Raw genomic sequence first — 23046 nt, 5'->3', positions numbered from 1 at the left:
CAAATATTTACTCCTTACTAGACACACACACAATGGAATATTGCTGTTTTTTTCTGTGTCCCAGAATGAATGGCAAAGCTGGGGTCTTCTACTTTATTTGGACTGGTTTTGGGGGAAACATTTTTTCTGCTGCTAGATTACACTTCAACTTGTTTATTGCATTCAGTAGTGCTATATAAAAGCATTAAGCATTTTTGTTCCACTAAACAGCTGTGTGTCTGGAGGTCTTTGGTCTTTGTTAAAGACATACTGCTACATTCCATTTCCTGATTTTTGAAATCTGTTTCCCATCAGAGTAGCTTTTATCTACACATTACACTGCCCCATACCCATCTTTACTTGTATGCTCTATATGAATAATACAAGGGAAAAATAGCAGATCTTCTGTACAGCTCAAAGATCTTTTATTTGTTCCAACAATAACCTTTTGATATGAAAGCAGGCAGTCTTTTATCCTCCAGTGAAAAACATTCTCTAAGCTCTGAAAAAGTACAGTGAAATCATTTTTCATCTGTAAATTAGATTTAAGTATTAGCTGCTAACATCGTAACAATATCATAAAACTTCAGTAAGATTTAGTAACAAAATGAAAAAAAAAACACACCAAAAACAAACCGCAACAAACCACCAACAAACCAGTAATCATAAACAGACAAACAGACAGCTAGAAGCACTGTTTGTGGTCTAGCATTAAGTGCACTGCTCCCCTTTTCCATTTTTTTCCAGTATCTGAAACGTAATACAAAAATTTAAAAGCACAGGGTTTAGAGTGTGCATCTTTTCTTCTAATATTAGTGGCCACTTCTAATACTTTTAAGATTCACTATACATCAGTTTATTTAAAGTTTATAAGCTTTAATTGCTTTCTCGTAAGACAATGACAGCTAAAAGTGAAGTTTATCATGTAAACAATTTAGACTACTCTGCTTGTATTTCAGCTTATTAGGTACACTAGGATGTAGAAAAAGAAAGATTATAAAGCTGCCTGGATTTATTTTATTTTTTTCAATCCATTTGCAGTGCTTTACATCAATTTAATCTGTTCTTAATGAAATGACAAAGCAGCAATTTCTTTACAACCTTTGAAAGAGAAAGCCTGAAGACTTGTTTAAAATAAGAAAGCCCCATAAGAAAGCAGAGTATGTAATGACCACTTAACTAACTGCAGTGTAATTGTAGAACAATCGATGCCTGCATGACTGAAATGACAGATCAATTTTGACTCCACAGCTGTTTATCCACCAATATATATTTTTCTGGGTAAAGAGACATAGCTAGATTATATTTCAATAATTCAGAATTTGTTAACTAAAATAGTTACAAAGACAGAGCTTTTGTGTTTTGTAACCTGATTTGTCTTGATCAGCACAGAAATATGCTGTACTTAAACAGAAAAGCATTTTAATTTAATCAGTCACTGCTTTCAATGTCACCAGCACCAACACTTCTGCCAATTCCAAGCGTCTCTCGTAAGCTGAAACCCTCTCTTACTCTTCACAAGGCTGCGGAGTTCCGTTCATTTTCCTCTATTTTGCCATGCTTTACACTCTTCTTTGATCTTAGCCTCCTTTAAAACATTATTATTGTACACCTTATTTCAGGACTGAATATGTTTCCACAGGCACAAGTCCTGTTGGTTTATCGTCTCAGGAGCACTACAGTCAATAATCTGTAATGGTGAAGAAATCAGTTTTCTAACATATGTATCTCCAGACTAGAATTGCAAGCAGCTTGTTTTTCCCCTGTAAAATACATGTGACATAGCTACATAAAGGTACTAACAGATTTTTTCTGTGTTTCAAATGCAGCAGAGACTTCTACTCATATTAAACTGGACAACATTTACATTACAAGTATTCATGAACACTGATTAGATTCCCAAAAGGCATACATAAACTTTTTCTTTCTAAAGGCAGAGTTTCAGCCCCCCTTCACTATACCTTTCATATCCCCATTTCAGTTACTTCATTTGCATGAGAAATCAGATTTAACTTGGCATATTTACTTTCTAGCAACAGAAGTAGTGAGAAAAGTACAATCTAGAATGTGAATGTATTAAAGAGGTGGTTGTGAATGGATTTGCCCTTTGAGCATACTTGACAGGGAGGAAGTAATTATATGAAATTGCTAATTAAGAAAGGAAAAGAAAAAGAAAAAAAGTAGCGGGCCGGGATATTGGCAGCTATACAACTATTTCTTCCATTAAGTTAAGTAGCATCTTCTTTTTTCTTACATTGAGTAGTGAGCCAAAATTTATCTGCTTGCAGTGAAACTAGCAAACAAACCTTTCCTGAATGGAACTTACCTCTGTAATAGAAGAGGCACAGATCGGAGAGCACAAACCACCGCTTCTTCCACAACTTCATTCCAGTACTGTCCTGTATTAATAAAAGCAATCACATAAGTACTTTCACATCTCTAAACAATAAACTGTTCACAAATTAAACCGAGTACTATGAAACTGTGGTGGTATGCTAGTTTTCCTAGCTAAGTACTTATTTTAAGTACCTTTGACTTCTCATTACAGACCTGATGCTGCAAACCCAGGAAGCCTAACATTAACATGGTTCAAGAAGAGATGCAGTGGGAGCCCATTATTTCAACATGCCAGAGACTACAATCTACACTAAACAGAAAAGATCTAAACTTTTTTTGTTAAATGAGCAAGGTAGCACTTAAAAAGCCATCCTTTGCTTTATGAAGAAACTGTCTACTAAAATTCTAATCTTCTACTACTGCTCAAGTATCTAGAGCAAATTCTTTCCCACTAAGTTTATTCCTAAAGCTATTTTGTTTTCTTTTATGATCAATTTACATTGCACAACTCAGAATGAAGGACTGCCACTACACTGCAGGTTAAATAAGCTGAAGCATTGCAGCATGCAGATCCTAGCAGGATTAGATTTCGTAAATATGATAATCTGCTCCAAGAAGAAAGGTACGAGTGAATTACCAATATTCTTTTTGTGAATAGGTTTTCTGACAACCAAGAAGGATTCTATAATTAAATCCGAAATCTTAAGCTATACTCAAGAAAAACTGTTGTTTTTAAGGAAATATTTGCATCATTTTTAGCCTCTGCTCTTTTTGGGGTGGGGGCAATATCTGAAGGATGGAAAAGGAATAAGCCAAGAATTAGCTATGAAATATTATTCAGAAAAAGTTAAAATAATCTTTTGCTACACAAGTTTTGATAAATAGAATAACTAAACATTTTACAGCCCCTTTCTTCTAAGGACTTCAAAGTGATTTAACAAATACTAATGAAGTATAGAAGCACTGTCCACAGCAGTCAGCTCCTATTTCACAGCTGGTAAAGCAGACACAAAGGGGGCAGACTGGCTTCCTCCCCTTACTGACAAGGTCACTAACTCGGTAGTGGATTAGAACGCAGGACCCGTGGCCCAAAGGACACTGCCCATAAAAATCAACCTTATGATTTGAAAATTCCTAAACTTGTTCAGTACAAAGGATTAACTCAAACCTTGACAGGCTTGCTAAAGAAGCTGTTATGCAACAGCACACTTCTCCCATCACTCGAAAACATCAACAGGTTTCTACATGGTCATGTGCAGAATTCTGCCAAAAATGAAACACTCCAGGAATGATATTTCTGCCTTCCTTAGACATAGCAGGAAGGCACACAAAATGACTATGGGGTTCTCATATTTTATTTTTTTCTTACTTCAAAGTAAAACCTTTCTGTATCAGTAATTTACGAATTATTTTTTCCTCCTGATTCTGATTATAATAATTAGACAAATTACAGAAAATTGGCATTACATGAAATGAGATACCATACCCTGGGTCAAACAAAACTTACTGTACTCTGTCATTATATGATTATGTTAAGAAAGTCATTTTATTATCAAAAAGAAACCTGCACATACTTTTACTGTAAGTTGCTGAGGGACTGTAGGTTCCTGAGATAATATCTATTAGTGAAATTCATGAGTAAATTAACTTTCATTTACTACTACAACATGAAAACATACAGCAATCATTCCTTACACAACACAATCAAACATCAAAGCATTTAAATCATTTTACACACAAAACCCTTCCAATGGACAGTCCACCTCATTTGGACAATGAGATGGACTGAAAACTGGCTGAAATGCAAGGCCCAGATGGTGGTGATCAGTGGCACAAAGGTTGTGGTTAGCTTCCATCTGTGGGAATATTCAAAACCAGACTGGACACAGCTCGAGGCAACTGGCTCTAACTGACCCTGGTTAAGCAGGGGAGGTTACACTAGATGATCAAGAGTTCCCTTCCAACCTTAACAAATTTGCAATCTTAAAATACAGTTACTGTTTCTTCATGAGTTAAAGAACTGTACACTATAATGGACTTAGAACATTAAGCAAAGTTTTGGGAAAGCAACATCTTTACACTACTTTGTATGCTGAATATCCATTCTGAAGATTTCACTATTGGATTGAAACAAACAAAACACACATAAAACAGCAAGAACCTTTACAGCATTCCACTAAGTTGATTTAGGTACCACTAAGTTGATCTAGGTGCTTAACTTCACTTTCCATACATGTAAAACTCAACACAAAGGACCTCAAAATGAAAAGCCAAACCATCAAAATGAGGAATTCAAAGAGCTCTAACTTCTTCAGAAGTATGAAGCAAAGTATCAGCAAACTTCTGTTTCTACTGCAGGGGGAGATTTTTATACTTGCATGTATACCAGAAACATAGATTGCGTAACACTGATACTCATCCGCACAAATACCTGTGCTGTAATTTAGACTTTGTATTTCAGTTGAGTTATTTGATCATCTCAGGAATAAAGGTGCTTTTTCTATGCCAAGAAGTGTAACATAAATAGCCCCATAAAGGAAAAAAAAAACAAAAAAACCAACTGTCATCCTTGTGAATTTTCTCTCTCAACACTAAATGAGAACAGAGGCCACAAGAGTATCTAAACATGGAAAAATCTACTACTAAACAGATACTTACTACTGAAAAAATCTGCTAAAAAATCTGCTTAGTAGTAGATTTTCAAAACTGACTCAACAGCATCCAGAAAGCTGGTCAGAGTATCAGAGTAGGGAGAATAAATGACAATGTATATTCAAAATTATATACAGGCATTCACAGCTCGATAGAATTTAAATGACAAGTTCTTAGAGGGTTCTTGTTGGACTTAAGAAGACATACTCCTAATATGACAATCAGTTTTGCTGTTTCTTGCAGAGTAAGAAGTAGTCTGGTATTGCAGACTAGCAAATCTACAGGTATACTGTCACTAAAGGATAAAGATCAAATGCTTCAGATTAGTTTATGTTCAATACGAAAACTAAACTGCCCTCTATGTTTTAAGATGATCATATTTGATTTAAGAAAACCATCATGTATATTGTCATTCCCCCCATCTTTTCATATGTGAGAAATTTGCCTGACTGACAGTTTGCATTGAAAATATTTACTTACTTAAAAAAAATGTTAACAGATACAGATACAGCCTAACAAGAAATTTCAGAATTTCAAAAACAATATACTGGATCATACGTCCTTGTCCCGTTATGTAAGCATGCCTCAAATTCATTTGTCTATTTACCACCAGCATCTGCCTAGACTTTTCAAGCCCATAAGGGCTTGGAAAAAAATGCATATTTCTCATTTATATCACAATGTTGCCTAATAGGTAGATACTTAATTAAAATATTACGTCAGTTTCTCCCACTTTATACTTTCACTCTGGCATAGCCACCATTATATTTTCTTCAAATGATCATCTTCTGTACATTATATACCTTACCAAAAAGAAACCAACACCAAACAACCAAAAAAGCCAACAACCACAAAAAAGCAACCCAGGATTAAAGGGGAAAGAGTACCTGCTTGTAGAGCCAGCCACGTCTGACAACTGGTGCATTAGGGTTCCTCTTTATTGAGTTTGATCTCTTTCCAAAATTATGAACCTTCTTTGAAGATCGTGATGTCTGAATTAAAATTAAAAGGTTAAAGAAAATGTAATATCAATATCTGTGAAAAGATCATAATGAATTTTCTTTGAGATCTTTTTCTTATACATGTCCCTCAGAGGGATTACAGAATGCAAACTGTATTCCTTTTTAGGTGAAGAAACATGATAGTTATACTGGCTTCAGCATTTCTTCCTTATTCCTTTGCAAAAAATTTAGAGACAAATCCCAAGACAGATACCTAAAGATTTTTTTTTTTTTTTTAAATGATAAAAACAAATACATATCTGACCTTCTTATCAGTCAGGTAGAAAATCTTCCAAGCTGTAGGTCTAGTTCCATTCAACTGAACTGTTGTTAATTATGAAAAATTACATCACAAGTATGAAAATTCTACTCTTTCCTGCTTTAAACATAGGCCTAATGAATGAAAACATGCTCGGATTTCAACAAGATATAATTCACAGGCTTCTTGATGAGTCTTCCACTTTCCTAACATACAGGGTAATTTTCTAAAATTCTTTCTTCCCCCTCAAGAACCTCCACTCTATAAATCCCTTGGCTAGTTTGAATATTCAATATTTTACCTACTTGCACTAAGGTCCACTTTGAGTCTTTAGTCCTTAAACTCCAGCATTTACTTCTGCTGTCGCTTATATCTTTTACATCCTTACAGCTATGCAACAATCACAGATGATTAAGAGAAGCAGGGAATATAAACCGTTTTAGATTTCGTTCTTCTTGTACTTGAGAAACCCAAAGAAATTGGAAAAAGCATAACGAAATGTGCAGTGCTTTTCCAATTCACACTTCATTCTTTTCAGTCTACATTTAGAAAGTTTGTTCTGCAACTAGATCTACTAATTATGTGTGTTTTAAATTCTGTAGGATTGGTGCCTCAGAGACCATGCAATGCAATATAGGAAAGCATCCCATTCTGCAGAAAAAGGAAAATTCAAATAAGTTTTCTAAGCTGTGTTCTCGGCTCTGCTCCAAAACTACTATTTGAATTTAGACAATATAATCTTGTGCTTCAGCTTCCCCATCTCTACTACTGAGACTAATTGAAAAGTTATGCAAAGTTTCTAAATAAGATGCTCAAATAGGAAGGCTAAACGCACACTCAATTTTTGTTGCAAATTAGGGTATGGGTTTCTCTAGGAAAATTCAACACGCCTCACAGAATTGCATTGTGATTTATACATGCTTTAGAGAGAATTCCACATTAGGTTTAAAATCAAACTGAAAGCTGCAATTTAAAATGATGTGCAGCTTTTGTCAACAATGCCATTTACTGAAGAGTACAATATAGCCTAGTCTAAAAAGAATGACATTACAAAAACTATGCGTGTTTGTCTTAAGTCTACAACACAATGAAACAAGGACGTTTTGTGTTTCTTTTTTTTAAAGAATAAGGAGGGAATATAAAAACAATTGGAGTGCTTTTGATTTCCCTTGGAGATACAGAAATTTGACTCAGCTTTGTTTGGAAAGCAAGACAGAGCAAGCAATTGAAAACTTAATTCAAACTGTAAATCAAAATCTTTCACATTTTCATCTGGAAAATTCTACCGGTGTAAAATGGACATTTTTAAAGAAGATAATAGAAGTATGACATCTAGATGTAAAAAAGGAAAAAATAAAGAGCCTCTAACAACCAACAGCACATTATAAAATTAATTCTACATCTATTCAATTAAACCTGTAAGGCATGTTACCTGTAAGGCAAGTTACACAAGAGCTGTGCCAAGATTTGGATCAGAAATAATTTATAACACTCATCCCTTCTCTAGCATTAGGTATTCAAGGGTCAAAAACTCTTAAGATTTTTCCAGACCTCCATTACTTGTAACATGGTTAACACATGACTTCTGAAAACACAACCAACCACAAGTACTACTAATGTCAAGTCTACTAACAAATTCAGGTAATTTAAATAGATTTCTCTTAGGTCTGACAATAAACCATATTGACTCCAATTTCACTGAACTCTGAGCAAAGACTTAATGCATTAATTACACATCTTTGCAACTGTAAATACAGACGTACAATAACTAAACAGAGCACAAAGTGATTTCTAATTTTAGCTAATAGAGAGAATGGCTTAGATGACTTGTGATTATTTTACCACAAGAGAGCATTTGTTCACAATGATTTCTCAGCCTCCTTTGAGGCTGAGAATACAATACATACTGCAGGATTTAAATATTGTAGGTGTATATATATAATAATTATCCGCTCTCAAACTTTTTAGACCATCTCCTCCTCTTTTTATGTCTGTCATCCCAGACCATTCCACCACACATTCCACCACACTGTGTCATACTGAGGAAACAGTAAGAAAGGAAATAATTAAAAATGGAAGGGTTCAAATACTTCTCACTCCACGACACTGTAAGTACTATTTTATGCATTCTGAGGAATGGTCCCAACAACTGTGATGCTTCTGAAAACAGAAGCTACAGGACCATGCACAGTCCCGGTACTGAGAAAGATGCCAGGAAAACCAGCCAGTGATAGTTACTCTTTCCCCAGCCTGAAGAAAAACACGAGCAAGGTTTTTGAACTCTGGACAAAACCAGAATAGCTGGAGCTGCACATTTAATCACTATATTAGCTGCTCTTCTCTCTGTTTAGCTGCTAAGGGACACAGAATTTATGTGAAGCTTCTTTCCCATTTTCAGAACTGCTAAGTATACTTAAAAATGCTCTTCAACTACCAGAAAAGGGATCAACACTAATCTTACTGCTTCAATATTTGGAAAAACAGGGCTTGAGAATCTTCTGTACGTAAACTCGAAACAGCAGGAATCTAAATTTTTTGAACTTTCAACTTCTGTTCAAAAATATGTTTCTACTCTTTAAGGCTCAAATTTTCTTCCAAACCACAAACCAAGATGATACTGCCTTCTGGATTTTGTAGGCAATTTCGGTGCCTTCCAATATTGCAGTTTTCCATGAACTGAGTGAGTTTCTGCCTCAGCATTTTATCTTGGATTAGGAGGTTGCTCTTGAAAAAAAATCTCCCAATCGTTCCCTCTAGCTGTGCTTCGGTTTGCATAGTAGAGAAAACTGGATTTATTTTGGGTAAGACTAAAATGTAAAATGCACAAGGAACACTTTTGGACTAACTTGAAGATAAGACATGAAAATATAGTACAGATGTTTGGTCCTGAGCACCAATAGTACCCCACATGTATAGCTCCTGTTTACTGTGCTATTTGCTAATGTAGATATATCTCATGGTTATTACTCTGAAATTTCTGGCTAACCTGAATCCTGATAAGACGTGCGTGGCTATGCCTAAACTAGCCATTTAAGGCTGGACTGGCTTGAGTACTCTGTGAAATATCTACCAACAAACTGATGCGCATATTTATAAACAATTTGACATATCTCCTGTAATGTAGACTTCATTCCACTTACTGTGAGAAAACTGTTAGCACTGTTCTGGTGATAATCAGGGCAGCGATGAAAGAGCAGGGGAGATGAACTGTGAAGGGGAACTGCAATCATGCCTTACTTTATCTACACATCAAAAAAATGATCCCCCAAATTCATTTCAGGATATGTAATCATATTGGTCTAGGTAGCACTTTTAACACCAATAAAAAAGAGGAAGACTTCTTCATTTTAAAAAGAAAGGTAGAAATGTATATATCTGTAGCAGCCATAAGCCTATGGAGATCTTCCTCAGAGGTCTATGTTAGTGGTTTTAAATTTAGAAATACACTCCAAGCCAATACAAGAAAAACAATACTTAAAAAAAAAAAAAAGAGTACTCTGCCTAGGACTATGGTGTATTAATTGGTCACCATACTTTATACAGTAGGGAAGAAGGAGCAGCAGTAAGACTTCCGTCTGGGAGAGAGTGATTTTTGTCCCACCTCATACAAACCTTTGAACGACAGTATCAGACTCAAATGAGTCTTTCTGCCACAAAACAAAAAGTTCTTCAAGTGCCATGTCTATTCCGGATCAATTAACATTCCTGAAAGGGAGAACTTATTTCTACACCCCTCAACTGTCTTCAACTTAAGTTCTACCATAAACTTTACCTCCATTCCTCATTATCTTCCAACATTAAGCACATTGATTAGTTCTCTCTGCAAACAGGAATACATAAAAAAAAAAAAAAGGTGTTGTCATTTTCCTACTCTGTAACCTACTTTCCTCACCAATATTTTATTCCTCCTATTGCACTGTAATACAGAGAGCCTCTACACACTATATTCAAATGTTGTTAAGACAGATAAGAATATCCCAGTTGGGAGACACGAACAATAAAAACGTAGATGAAAATTATTTGTTGCATCCAAGTACAACCAGTGGGCAACTTCTATGTAGTTATCTTTAAAAGCAACTTAAACCATTAGCCTTGAAGAGCCACCAGAAAAGGCTGACTAATATTAGTCGTGGTTCCACTTAGCAATCATTCACCTCCTGAAAACAAAAAATTAAAAACGGAGTTGCAGTAATTCAGACAAGTTTACCTTTGAAAACCGATGTACGGTAATTGCATATACTGTCAAATGCACTTATAACATTAACGATTAATGTAAAAACTAGAATAAATAGACAAGAGGAATGAAGAGTAACACAAGAAGTCCTTCTTCAGAAGACAGAAGTTTCCACAAGAAGCTGAAGTGTCACTAATCAAAGACCGTAAAGAAATTAAAATTGGCCTGTAACAATCTCAACTTCCTTCTCGAACACTGTGAAACAAACAGACTACTCTGAACTACTCTTTTGAAGGGAGAGTGTGAAAATGTTTGTAGAATGTGTGCTCCCTAGATTGGAATTAATTTCCTACATTTAAACCAAAAGCGCTTCCTAGACAGCACTACTGTAGCTAATTTTCTGTGTAACTATTACTACAATCTGCACCGCTATTACAACTCTTACTGCTTCATAACCTGGCTGTCCTGCACAAATGGAAACATACAAAAATTGAGATTATGGATTTTATTACTGTTTATAATTTATTTGTTCCTCCTTTTTCTTCCCCCAGCAACACTGAAATATGAAGACACATTTGAAAGCTAGACACCTTTTCTCATTAAATAACATTTTTCTTATGTCTCATTAGACAGGCAGAATCCTTAATTTATATTTAAAACTACAAAAAAGGTGTTTCTAAAAAGCACTTTGAGAAATCTTACGATATTTCTTTCCTACTACATCGAAAACAAATTATATCAGTTCTTTGAAATTAAGGAATCTGCTCAATTAAAAGACAATCCAAAATTTATTTTCTCTTGCAGGCTGGATTAATCTGCCAAAAAACACTTCTCAGGGCTACGGTTTTCAATGGGTAGCAAAAATGTGCTTTTTTTCCCACTTGTTTAAATGATAACTGCTTGGTAGAAGATATTAGGGGGCTTGCATCTGTCAGCACTGATCACAGCGTTCATCTTGGTATTCTAACAAATTTAATGAAGGAAATTAATTTTGTAGCAAGTGCACTTTCCTTTTATGAAAGCTGTCCAAAATTGAAAAAGTGCAAACAATAGCTTTGCCAACTTTATTGAAAAAACTTAAAGTAGATATAATTGAATCCATCACCTGGATAAACATCTGGGCATTCATCTTAGCTTTCTGAGAAGCTGGGTAAATGAAGAAAGTGGGATACAACTTAAGGTAGTCTTGGAATCTCCAGGATTTTCCCTAAGAATTTTCTTAGGAAACCAGTATTTCTGGTTCAATGTCAGCAAATCATAGTATCTGCCCTTTGGTTTACCACAGGGTCACTTTACACCTCTCTCTCTTGTAACCACGTCTTACAGATAGTTAGTTACCTTACCAAAAGAAATCTAGCCAATTGTGTATCCCTAACAATGCTTGCACCCAGGTGTCTGAGCAGTGACTCAAGATTTTGCTCATTCACACTTAAGTAAAGCTTAGATTCTGTCAATAATTTAAGTATGCGCAAGTCATAAGACCTGAGATATCTGATAAAAATTACAGCTTCAGTGATAATTTCAAACACCTCCGTTTCCAAGTAAAACATCTAAAGAACTGAATGTCCTGAAAAAGATAACAAATACACTTTATTAGTATTCCATTTTAAAAGAGAAACAAAGCACTGTCTAGTATCTGGTGAAATAACTAAATAATTTTAACTTAATTTGGACATACTTACTCTGCCCACAGGGCTCATTGGATGTGCAGCATAATCTGATGTCAGATTATAGTTAGTTGCTTCACCTAACATGCTTACTGGTCGCTCCTTCTTTTCTTCAGACGTCATCGCTGCAGCAGTCCTGAAAATAGAGTATGTAATAGCACTAGAACATGCTGTGTATGCAGACTGCTATTAAAAATCACTCCTAGATGTAGCCTAATACGGGCTGTGTCCTACTTTTTCAATTTGAAAGCAGTTCATACTTCATTGTAAAACACAGTGCAGGTAACTTTAAACTTAAATCTGTCATAGATTAATTTCAAGATGTTGTTTTAAAATAGGATTTCTCTATTAGTTTACAGTGTTGGTGGGAGGGAAAAACATGAGACAGAAACAGGAAGAAATGCTCTCCAAAGGCTCCAAATGGCTTTACCCCACTTCTGTGAGAATATGCGTATTTGTGCAATTTCACATACTGCAGTTATGGCAGTTTCCATTCTAGCTACGATACAACAGGTGTCACAGCAATGATGATGAATTGGACACCCAATATCCAGCCACATATAGTATCTTGAAGTCAGGTCTTAACTTCTCACCTTTACATTTCGTTGTGTATGCTACAAAATTAATGTGAAGACAGCAAAGCCAAGTTATTACTCAATGGTTCAGAAACTGTCTCCGCTGGTCAAGAAAATAACCAATAAAGGAAAAACCATCAGATAAAACAAGGTAAATTACACTTGATTGTTGCTATAGGATTAAAAATGAATTCCTTCTTGGAAGTTTGTTGGATTATTACATAGTATATATATTGTTTGCTAACACTGTAGAATAACCGAAGTGACAAATAGAAATCCACACAGTTAAACAAAGTGCATTTATACCATATATACCCAATTTAGGTTATGGCTTTTATCTTTTAAGATAAAATAATATTAAGCATTTAATATTACTTTCAAACAATTTAAACAAATAAAACTTTATACATGCTAATCTAACATGGAAAAAATAAATTAAATGTCACAATTAGCGATCACTGAAGCTTAGCTCAATACTATAAAATATATGGATTAAAATTTGTTAGCCACTTACTGTTCATTCACAACAAAAATACAGTTGTCCTGTGAAGGCTGCCCTGTTACTGGATGCTTACAGGTTACTTTTCGTTCATTATGACTGTGGAGGAGAGATAAGGAACAATTCATAGGCAAAATTATTTTTCAATTTTTCAGCTTAAGTATATAAACCCAGTACATCAAGTATATCAAACCAGTGAAAATCATTATGAATGTTTCGTTATGACATAACACACACACATACATATAAACAAAAAAAGGACGATAAAAGGATCTTAGAATGACTCAAAAAATCTTCATGAATATTCTGGAAATAGAAGACGTTTGTGTTAGGTTGGTATTGGTTTTGAATTTAAAAAATAGTACTGTAAGAGTATGACTAGTTCGTATATGATCACTAATAATTTACTTCAGCGAAATCTGTATATACTTTTAAATAAGACTTCAGCTATGCAAGGAGTAGGCAAACTTAAGACATAACTGTTCTGTAAGGATAAAACAACAATACACCGAAGGCAATTGTCTTCTAGCCTAGAACACAAAGTTACTCAGTTAAAATCTTCAGATAAAGCAGATACCATCCCTATCCAGTGACTGGAACAGAGTGAGGTGCCACAGGCACAGGTCTGTTTTGGCCGATGACAAGCTCAGCGCACTGCTCCCCTGCGCCTCCCTCGGGAGTACCTTCAGGTGACAGGCAGCCTGCCAGCCTAAGGCTTCGCCCTCACCAACATGCACCGCTCATTTCACACAATCTTGTTCCCCTGAACCGCAGCTGTTGCTGTATCACAGCAGCTTCCAGAACTTAAAAGAAATTGCCAAACTTCAACAGCTATCAGTTACTGCCACTCGAGAAGGAAACGTTTCGACTAGAGCCGTCCAGCCCAGGAAGGGACAGGAGGGATGGGGTCAAGATGAGTTGCATTTACTGCCCCCAGGACGTGCCAACCAGCTCATTCCTGCTGCAGACCAGGGCTTCTGTACCTGTGGCATCCCTGCATGCTGCAAGGTCTCACAGCCCCAGTCATGCCATGTGCGAGCACACCTGCAAGTGCGGAGCTGCCAACTGGCAGAGCAGCAGGCCTGTGACACTATGAGGAGCAAGGGGGTTGACGGACTGCAACACTCTCCCGCTGTAAACTTCTCCCCCTGTCATGAAGAGAGCTGGAAAGGGGCACTGATGAAATTTAAACTTGGCTCAGTGATTTAAAAGCACACAGGCTGAATTCAGACTAAGGGCGGGCAATGAGCACAGAATGCAGGTGGATGTATCGCAGGTGTCACAATGAACTCACCTCATATATTATTTAAAGTGTTAAAAGCATAAATGTCATCCAAATTATATAACGCACAAAGCAAAACAACAGTAACTGAAAACAGCACCGTAAATGATGAAGAAACAATAATTCCATTTAAAATATTTACTTTTGCAAAGAATACGATATTTTTTTTTATTCGTTGTAAGATCTTATATAACACTATGGCTTCTTTTATCACAAATTCAGCCCTAAAAATACTCCTGGACAGAGAACAAACCTGGAGGAAAAAAATGTGCTTCAGCTGTAAGGTGGCAGAAGAGGTGCAAAACACCAGGAGTCCTGAATGCCACGCTGTCCTTAGCAGATACCTCTTTTATTGCCTGTTTGCCTAACCTTTTCAGCTTTCAAAACGAGGAAGCACAACTCATCTTGAAAATGTTCTGCTCTCTACTGTTCTCACTTCATAAAACAACCTAGACTTTACAAGACTATCTTAATGTTCCCCAGGTTCTTGAAAATCCCTTTGAATCATAATCATTTTGCAATTTTTAAGCATAACTTAATTACAAGTTACCTCCATATAAAAGCCTAATAAAATATCCACTCTACTTCCACGAACAACGGATAGTTGGACGAATCTGCATAAACTTAAAGTCTAAGATTAGAATTATAACCCAGCTCTTTGCACACACTGCCTCCCCTTACTGCAGTTTAGAGACACCTAAATGGATAGACATGTTATGGAGCTTAGCTAATGAGATAAACTCCAGTAATTAATCTTTATCTTCTCACTAAATTCAGCAGAATTCTAAGTTCAGCTTCTAAAGAAGCTTCTGTTGGAGAAGCTCATCCATCCCAATGAGGGGACTGGAGACAGACCACTGGGAGAATGTTTGTACCATTCCAAACAGCCATGATCCCACAAACACCTTTCAAGTGAAAATGGTCCAGAAGAAAACTAAAATTAAATATTCCTGAAGAAGCACCCTGTGTTTGTTTCTTTGTCTAATTATCCCTCTACTTCACTTCCAAAAAACCTTTTTTTTTTTTTTATTCACTCAAACATTTCAGAAACTCTCCTACCAAACAGAAAATAAAATGGAGATGAGCTAGCACTCCATAGGTTTTGACAAAATGATGCTGTTCACGTTAAACCTTGACACCCGGCTATCAGCTGACATCCAGAAATGTTCAAAAAAATGGATCAGGACTTCTGGTCAAGGACCAGCAATAATCAGACTGCTACAGCAGTGGCACATCCCAGGAACTGTGTGAGTGCACCTGGCCCACACTGACACAGGAACAGGCAATATTCAAAGATCCTAGAGGAACAGTCATACAAAACCAGAAGGGAAAACGGAAAAGGGGAGGAAAAGAGTAGAGAGAAGAGCAGGTGCAAGGACAAATCTGTTTAAGAATATTTTGTTTCAGTCTCAAATCATATAGCGAGTCAGTACTCCAAAAGTATCAAAATGTTTTTGGACAAAGCACAGCTTTCCTTACTACTCAATTTGACATTGAGATGTATCAAAGTGTAGCTGACATTATATACAAAAGGCAAGAAAAACCATAGACATGAAATGCACTCCTGTGGGATATGAAATTCTTTCTAGCATTTTAGAAATCTTCAGTGTCACTTCTCTCTAAACAGGGGAGAAAATGGAAGAACAATCTTTTCTTTCTCTTCAGCTTAGAAGGAGATGAAATCTCATGAGCAAATGCTGGAAAATCAGCTTGTACAGAAGTGTGACTACTATAAATACTATAAAACTGGATGAATAGACTTCAAATAATTCAATTTGAAAACCTGTTCATTACTCATCTGAAATAATGCATTTTTGGCACTCAGCTGGTATTTTGACAAGACTCCTCAAAATACTTGTGTAAGATATAGAGTATCTTGATAATTATTGTCATAACTCTCCTACGTAACAGTAGGTAAAGGCATTTGTTTTAAACCACATCTTACAGAAAGTTTCATTAAAAGCTACCACTCAACAGTCACATCCAACTTAGACAGTTGTTCAGTTATCTAAGAAATGTCACTCTGGGTCTACACACAAGCTTTATGTCTCATCAATAAATCTTAGGGGAAAATAAAGCAAAAATATGTTCTTTTACTGAGAACACAATTTTCAATTTTATACAAACTCCAGTCTGCAATTCAGAGTTTCAACTCTGTGTATTTTTGTGTCTGTACTTTTATTACATGGTAAAGTCTAATTTACTTTGATAAAGGCAGCTAGAAGCCAGCATGCTAACTTTCCGGTTATGCAGAGATAAAGCCTCCAAGACATATAGAAATAACACACTTTTCTTCTTTCTCTCTCGGGATCACAGTATGGTTGAGGTTGGAAGGGGTCTCTGGAGGCCATCCGCTCAAGCAGGAACACCAAAAGCAAGTTGCCCAGGACCACATCGAGGCAGCTTTTGAAGATCTCCAAGGAAGAAGATTCCACAAAAGTCTCCGATCAATTTTTGGTAACAATATTTTGATAGCACAGGGTAACTGTATGCATACACTGCTGTGCATATACTAAAGGATGTAAACTGGCCTTTGGTATTTTTGCATCCATAGCGAGGTTGTATTAATGGCTTGCTACACACTAGAGCAAAGGTGGAAAGAAATTCCCCATGTATTTCGTTAGTATTTGTGAGGATACTCTCAAGATTCAGTATGTGGCACAAACTATTACTCATTAACATTTTCCACTGGGATGTGTTGGGCTCCAGAAATGGACACAGCTGACTAAAATGACAGGAGAGAGAAGCAGGATAAGTCATAGTTCTTGCATGTATCAAGTTAATTCTCGGTTCTTGATTCCCATGCTGGGCCTGGACAGTCGCCTGCTGTAAAAGGACTTAAACCAAACCAAACAATAGAAAAAAAGCCACGCTAAAATAGCTTGCTCAGGGATAAGTTACATTTTTAGCTATCTCAGTGCAAGACAACTGAACAGGACTATTTGACCTATTTTCTCTGAATTTCTAAACTTCTTCCTGATCCATTCCTCTGAACACTGCAGGCTTTGGCATCATTTAGCAGGTAGCTCAGCTCTGGCACACGGACAAGCCCTCAGAGAAAAAGAATTTATCTTGTTCAAGTTAGAAGTTGACTACAACCTTGAATTTGACTCACGTTATTTGCCTTCTCATCCACTCTTTTTTTCTCCTTTCCATTCCTTGAGAGTCTCTGTCTCTTTAAAAGACAGTATTATTTTACTTATTTTCACCAATGCTAGACATGTTTAAAAAAATCATGGTTTTAATCTACTCCATACAAGTACAGTAAACAGCAATCTTTTTGATGGCCAAATGTGATATAAGGACTACTAAAAAAAGCCCTCAAATAGATTATTCAAATATATTATTCTATTTGTGAGTAGCAACATAATGCACAACTCCAGGAGCGGCACTTGCTGTTTTAGTTTTACCTTGTGTTTTACAGGATTGCTGACCCCAAAATGCTGTGTACCAATGTTTTCTTCTAACCAGAAGCACTGTGAAATCATCAAATTGAAAATTCTGTCCAGTTTTGTCATTTTGAAATTGCTATATTTATTAGTACCAGTTTTTTTTGGATAGGAAATCAATTCAGATTATAGCACTAGAAATTGGAAAAAAAAAAAAAAAAGATGTCTAATCCAGTTGGTAGAGGAGGATGCACACAAAATTGAAGGGTCACACTATCTTTCTCTGGAACAGGGCAGTTCACTCCAAAGTGAAAGTGGTGAGAAAGATCTGAGTACAAGGGTGGGGATATTCGGTTTGGGGTCTCTCCACTGTCTGATTTGCTTGAGTTCCCTGTACTCTCAAAAATACAGAACTGGACCAGAACTCCTAGAGACGCATCTGGTTTTCTCCCACTGAAATTAAAGCTAGATGCCACTTCAAAGCTTCTCTCATGCCCTTTCTTTATATACTTTATTTATATGGCCCTAAATGCTAAGGTCTTCTCATTTGCTCATTCTCATTGTGACCATCAAAGCAAAGGCTGAGTTCTGCTTCACTGAAAGAATACAAACAAAATCATAAACCAAGACACAGCTTTCAACAAAACTCCATCTGTCATTTAGAAAGACTGCTCCTTTTGACAATGCTGAAGAATACATTTCAGAAGACTGATATACCAGACATAAGAATGTCTCATTAATAGCTGAAATAAATGCAGTAACTTACAGTTATCTAATAAAAAGTTGTCTGAATTTGGAAAAAATTTAAGTAAATGCAGTCCCTACACAACTGTTAGAAAGGATGTGGTCTGTGGTTGCACAAAGTCTTCTACTTTACTAAATCTGTAATGCCACATTGTACAGTAAATAGCATATGCAAGCATTTTTTTGTCAGTATTGTCATACTCTCCAATTATGAGTCTTTTTTCAATTAAACTTTTTAAACAACAACTGTGGAAACCACATTGCTTGGCTTCACTCAAAGACATACGAGTACAGTAATTTAACATCAGGGAGTCTGTACAAAAGAAGGTATAAAGAGACAGTAAGATTCAAAGCACACAAAGTGCTGACAGACCTGTATAACATCACATACGCTGCTATAAGCAAAGCATTTAGGATCCTTTGGGTGTGCACATACTTGGGAAGGTGCTCACAAAACTCTTAATTTTTCTTGGCAGACAATGCAACAACTAATCTATAGTTGCTGCTGCCACCAATTTCTTGATCTGCTATAAGGTTTTTCAGACAAAAGGTCTGTTCTCCAGATTCTTTCAGTTCAAAGGAAGGCTGTCACAGTCATGGGAGTTTGGGTATCATTGCTGCTGCTGTAGTGAAAGAGCACCTGGACATCTCTATACAGCTGATTGTACTCCAGCATTTCAATCATTATTGATATTTACTTCTCAAAATAAATAAATATATATATAAAATATTAATATTTATTTCCCCCCCCAAAAAAACACTATTGCCCTGAAAGCATAACCCTTTCCTACAATGGGACCCTTCTAAAACCAGATTTATATTTTAATGAAAATAATTATGTAAAAACAAAGCCTTCTCACCCAAGCAGATATAATTAACATTGTTTTCCCAAAACTTTGGAGGAATGTCCCATTCACTTTATACAGAACATTTGGGAACTTGTAAGATACTAAGATTCAGTAAAGGCCACAAAAGTGTACCGATTTGTGAAATGTACTTGCCGTGTGCCACCAACGTACGTAAGATTTTGCTACATACATTTTAAGCCCTGTGTACAGCGTATAACTTAGTTTGATAATAGCACTGCAGTTGAACAGAATTGTCAGTTCTGTATTATTCTGCAGTAAAAATGGCTACAACACTGTTTGCTGCCTGAGATTGTTTGAGAAAACAGGAAGGTAGGTGTTTACAAGGCACAACTATCCGTAAATGTCAGATTAGATATTGGAAATCTTAGTGCTCCTTAATGGTTAACTACATGGAAAGCTTCCAGACACTAGCGTAACATAACCCTTTTGTATTAAAAGCCTACAATGTATTTTCTAAAGAAAAATAAGATTTGAAGTAGCATGGTTCAGCAGGTGGCTTGTGGACCACAAGTAACACTGGATGCTCCAATCCAGCTGCTACTGCCTCTCCCTGTTGAAGACTGACAGCAGATGTCCAACCAGCTAATGCTGCCCAAAACCCCACCTCTCCCACCCAGCAAAATTGCAGCCTCTCCCAAAGAGGCAGTGAGGACAGAAGAAATAAAAGCTAAGTTTTGGAGAGGACAAGAACTGACAGACAACAGCTGTCCTGACACAATGAGCTAGCTCTCTTTGCTGCTACAGCTAGATCAGTCATATTAGCAGACTACATGAAGCCACTGAGTTTCATTAAGAAGAGTTAACTAGAAAATATTAATTGGTATTTACTTACATGTTAAGGGTTTTCAGAACCAGAAATAACCCCGACTTGAACTTACGTAGTCTATGTGCATTTGTCTCTTGTAACTGCATGATCACAACCATACCTCAACCTGGAGCAATTAATCACACCAGACACTATAATTTGGAAATTAAGACAGAAGCCAGGCTTTCTTAGCCACCCTCCACAAACTGAAGCATAGCTTTCAGTAAAAGTTTTTTAGCAAATGTTTAGCTATTTGATAGCTGTGTAACAACTTTAAATGTTTTTATCAAAGCTTACTAGACAGAGAATCATCTCTAACACATTATTGAGCTTAGTTCTGCAAGCCTGTGCCTTCATGGTTTATTACAGTGTTGGAAGCACAAGTGAAATGCACTATTGAGAAAATATTAGAGAGAGAAGTATGAACTTAAAAATCAATATTGATTTATGCTTCCATTTTACTTCATTATAAATTCTAGGGCTATTTTGCAATAGAAGCCTACTCTAATAGTTCCTTAAACTAATTTTACATGTTTTTCAATAATTATGCTTTGAAAAAAATATAACAAGGAAAATGAACGCAAACAAATTAAGCCGTTTTATATACACGTGTGTACACACATACACACACACACTAACATTCATATCTGTCCTATGCCAACAATAATCTCATTGTCAAAAGTATTTTCAACCAAGAATACTCTGCAAGCTCACATGGTTTCAAGAACAAAATGTCTCCAATTAATGTACACTAAATAAGGTCAAAGCCATTGTGCAATGTTTTAATTTCCATTTAGCTTGAAGAGACCGTCACTTCTCTTCACCTCTCAAGCACTGACAACCATGACTATCCTGTGATTCAGTCCAGACTCCTCCCCACTTGTGGTTCAAAAAGGAGCTCAATAGAGCTCAGAGAGACAGAAAAAATAAAGAAAACTCTTCTGCTTCACTGATAAATAGTTGTGGATGTAGTAACAAGAAAAACAGATCTATTAACAGGAACAGTAAATCCTACATATACTTTGGAGCACTCTGATATAGAACAAATATTCCAGGACAATAAGCAATTTCTTTTCACAAAATCTAGGTATTTACTAAATTGCTGTAACCCTGCTCTATTTACAGTTCTCTGAACTAATGATAATCCCCCCCAACATACATTATGTACAGAATTTCTTTTCATACTGATTTCCACCATATTGCGGGGCTGCTTTCCTTAAGCACAGAGTACGTTATGAATTTACAGTTCATGATCTGCTGCTCGATTGCTATTTTCAACATTTAGCATATAAACCAGCCTTATCTCTCTCTCCCTCAACTCCCCCCCCCTTTTTTTTTAATTAGAACACCACAAAATGATTTCTTAACTGTGCATGCATTTCCCTCCCCAACTTTCCACTCTTGTTGTGCAACTATTCCATGCTTTCACTGTCATGTCTTTTTCCCCTCCCTACTTACCACTCTTGGATAGAAACATACAGATTACTGAAATAACCCCCCTTTTTAAACTCTCATTCTCTCAGAGCTCATATTTCACCTTGTTTCCATTTCTGGTTACCTTAGATATCAGCTGCTCATTATCTTCACTCAAGACTGCTTGCTTGTTTGTTAAAAGACACAACTTGCTCAGTACTTTTTTTTAAGCTTGTATCACATAACTCCAAATCTTGTTTAGTCTCAAACTACTTACAGCAATGACATCCTTTGCAAAACACTTTTTGAAGTATAATTGTAGCATTTACAGCACCACTCAATTGTTCCGTTAAACTCTTGCTGTAGAACTACAAAGAAGCAAAGCTGCTTAATTTTATTGAGTTATAAATGCAATATATACATATATATGTTTTTATTTCAGTAAATTAGTACCTCAAGATCAATGGCAGACTTTAAAGAGACTCAGTGAAATTGCACTGCCTTGCCTCACAAATCAAGCTAAGCACATCAGCAATCAGTTTGCTAGATGTTAACAGAAATAGTTAAAACTCCTTATTTCTCTCGAGAGTTTTCTCCTTTGGACAAATTTATATGAATATCTTCCCCTTATCCCATCTGCTACTATTAATGATATATTTATTTTAAACATTAGGTGAATCATGCAGTCAGTGAATCAAATCCCATTTTAGCCAACATGTTATGCAGAGTGTAACAACATTGTTTTCAGCTACATGACTTCCACGATTTCCTGATGATTTTTCCAGTGCCTTATAAGTGGGCATACTTCCACAACCACATCCATTTTTATTAATTATCAACACATTTCTGTTAACTACCTAGTAAGTCTTAGAAGAAAGCCATGCTTATTGAACTCTTAGAGTATATTAGGTCACAACTAGACGTTTCCCCAGTCTATTGAGCAAGGAAAACGGCCTGGCAAGCTTCTTCAAAGTAAATGTATTATCATCTGGGAAGTGCTTAGAAATATTTCTTTTAACAATCTGACAAAAAGAAAGCAGCTGAAATGATGGTGTATCCACTCATTTTAATCGTGGCACTGCATTCAGATACATCCTGTATTTCAGGCTTTCCCTCACAATAGATCCTATTTCATATGAAGTAAAAGCAGACATTGAGACTTTATAAAAATAATTATTGTAAAAGTGAACAGCCATCATTAACACTTTAATTACAGGTCTTCTTAAAGCGACTGCAAGGATTTAATTGAATAATCTTGGTGGTCCATTGGTACAGCATATGCAAATATGTCCACCAGACCTCAGAGGACAATTAATTAAAGCTTACAGCGTGCGTGGGCCTGCATTCATCTCAGACAAGAGAGTACAAAGCCTATTAAAAATATTCATTGCTTATGACGTA

The 23046-nt window shown here is 36.2% G+C and overlaps 1 protein-coding gene across 14 annotated transcripts in view; it reads right to left on the bottom strand.

Annotated features, from left to right (window-relative positions):
• Positions 1-23046, bottom strand: part of PLEKHA5 (pleckstrin homology domain containing A5) — a 169445-nt gene that overhangs the window by 57356 nt on the left and 89043 nt on the right. For all 14 annotated transcript variants that reach the window (XM_080603620.1, XM_080603624.1, XM_080603616.1 and 11 more), the window contains 4 exons: positions 13159-13242; positions 12085-12205; positions 5856-5960; positions 2306-2378 (listed from right to left, as the gene is read on the bottom strand). In XM_080603620.1, coding sequence (XP_080459746.1) covers positions 2306-2378; positions 5856-5960; positions 12085-12205; positions 13159-13242 — 383 coding nt within the window. The remainder of the gene's footprint in view (positions 1-2305; positions 2379-5855; positions 5961-12084; positions 12206-13158; positions 13243-23046) is intronic.

Source organism: Anser brachyrhynchus, assembly GCF_964034855.1.
Source record: "Anser brachyrhynchus genome assembly, chromosome: 1".
Lineage (NCBI taxonomy): Eukaryota > Metazoa > Chordata > Aves > Anseriformes > Anatidae > Anser > Anser brachyrhynchus.
This window is presented reverse-complemented; position numbering and strand designations above follow the sequence as displayed.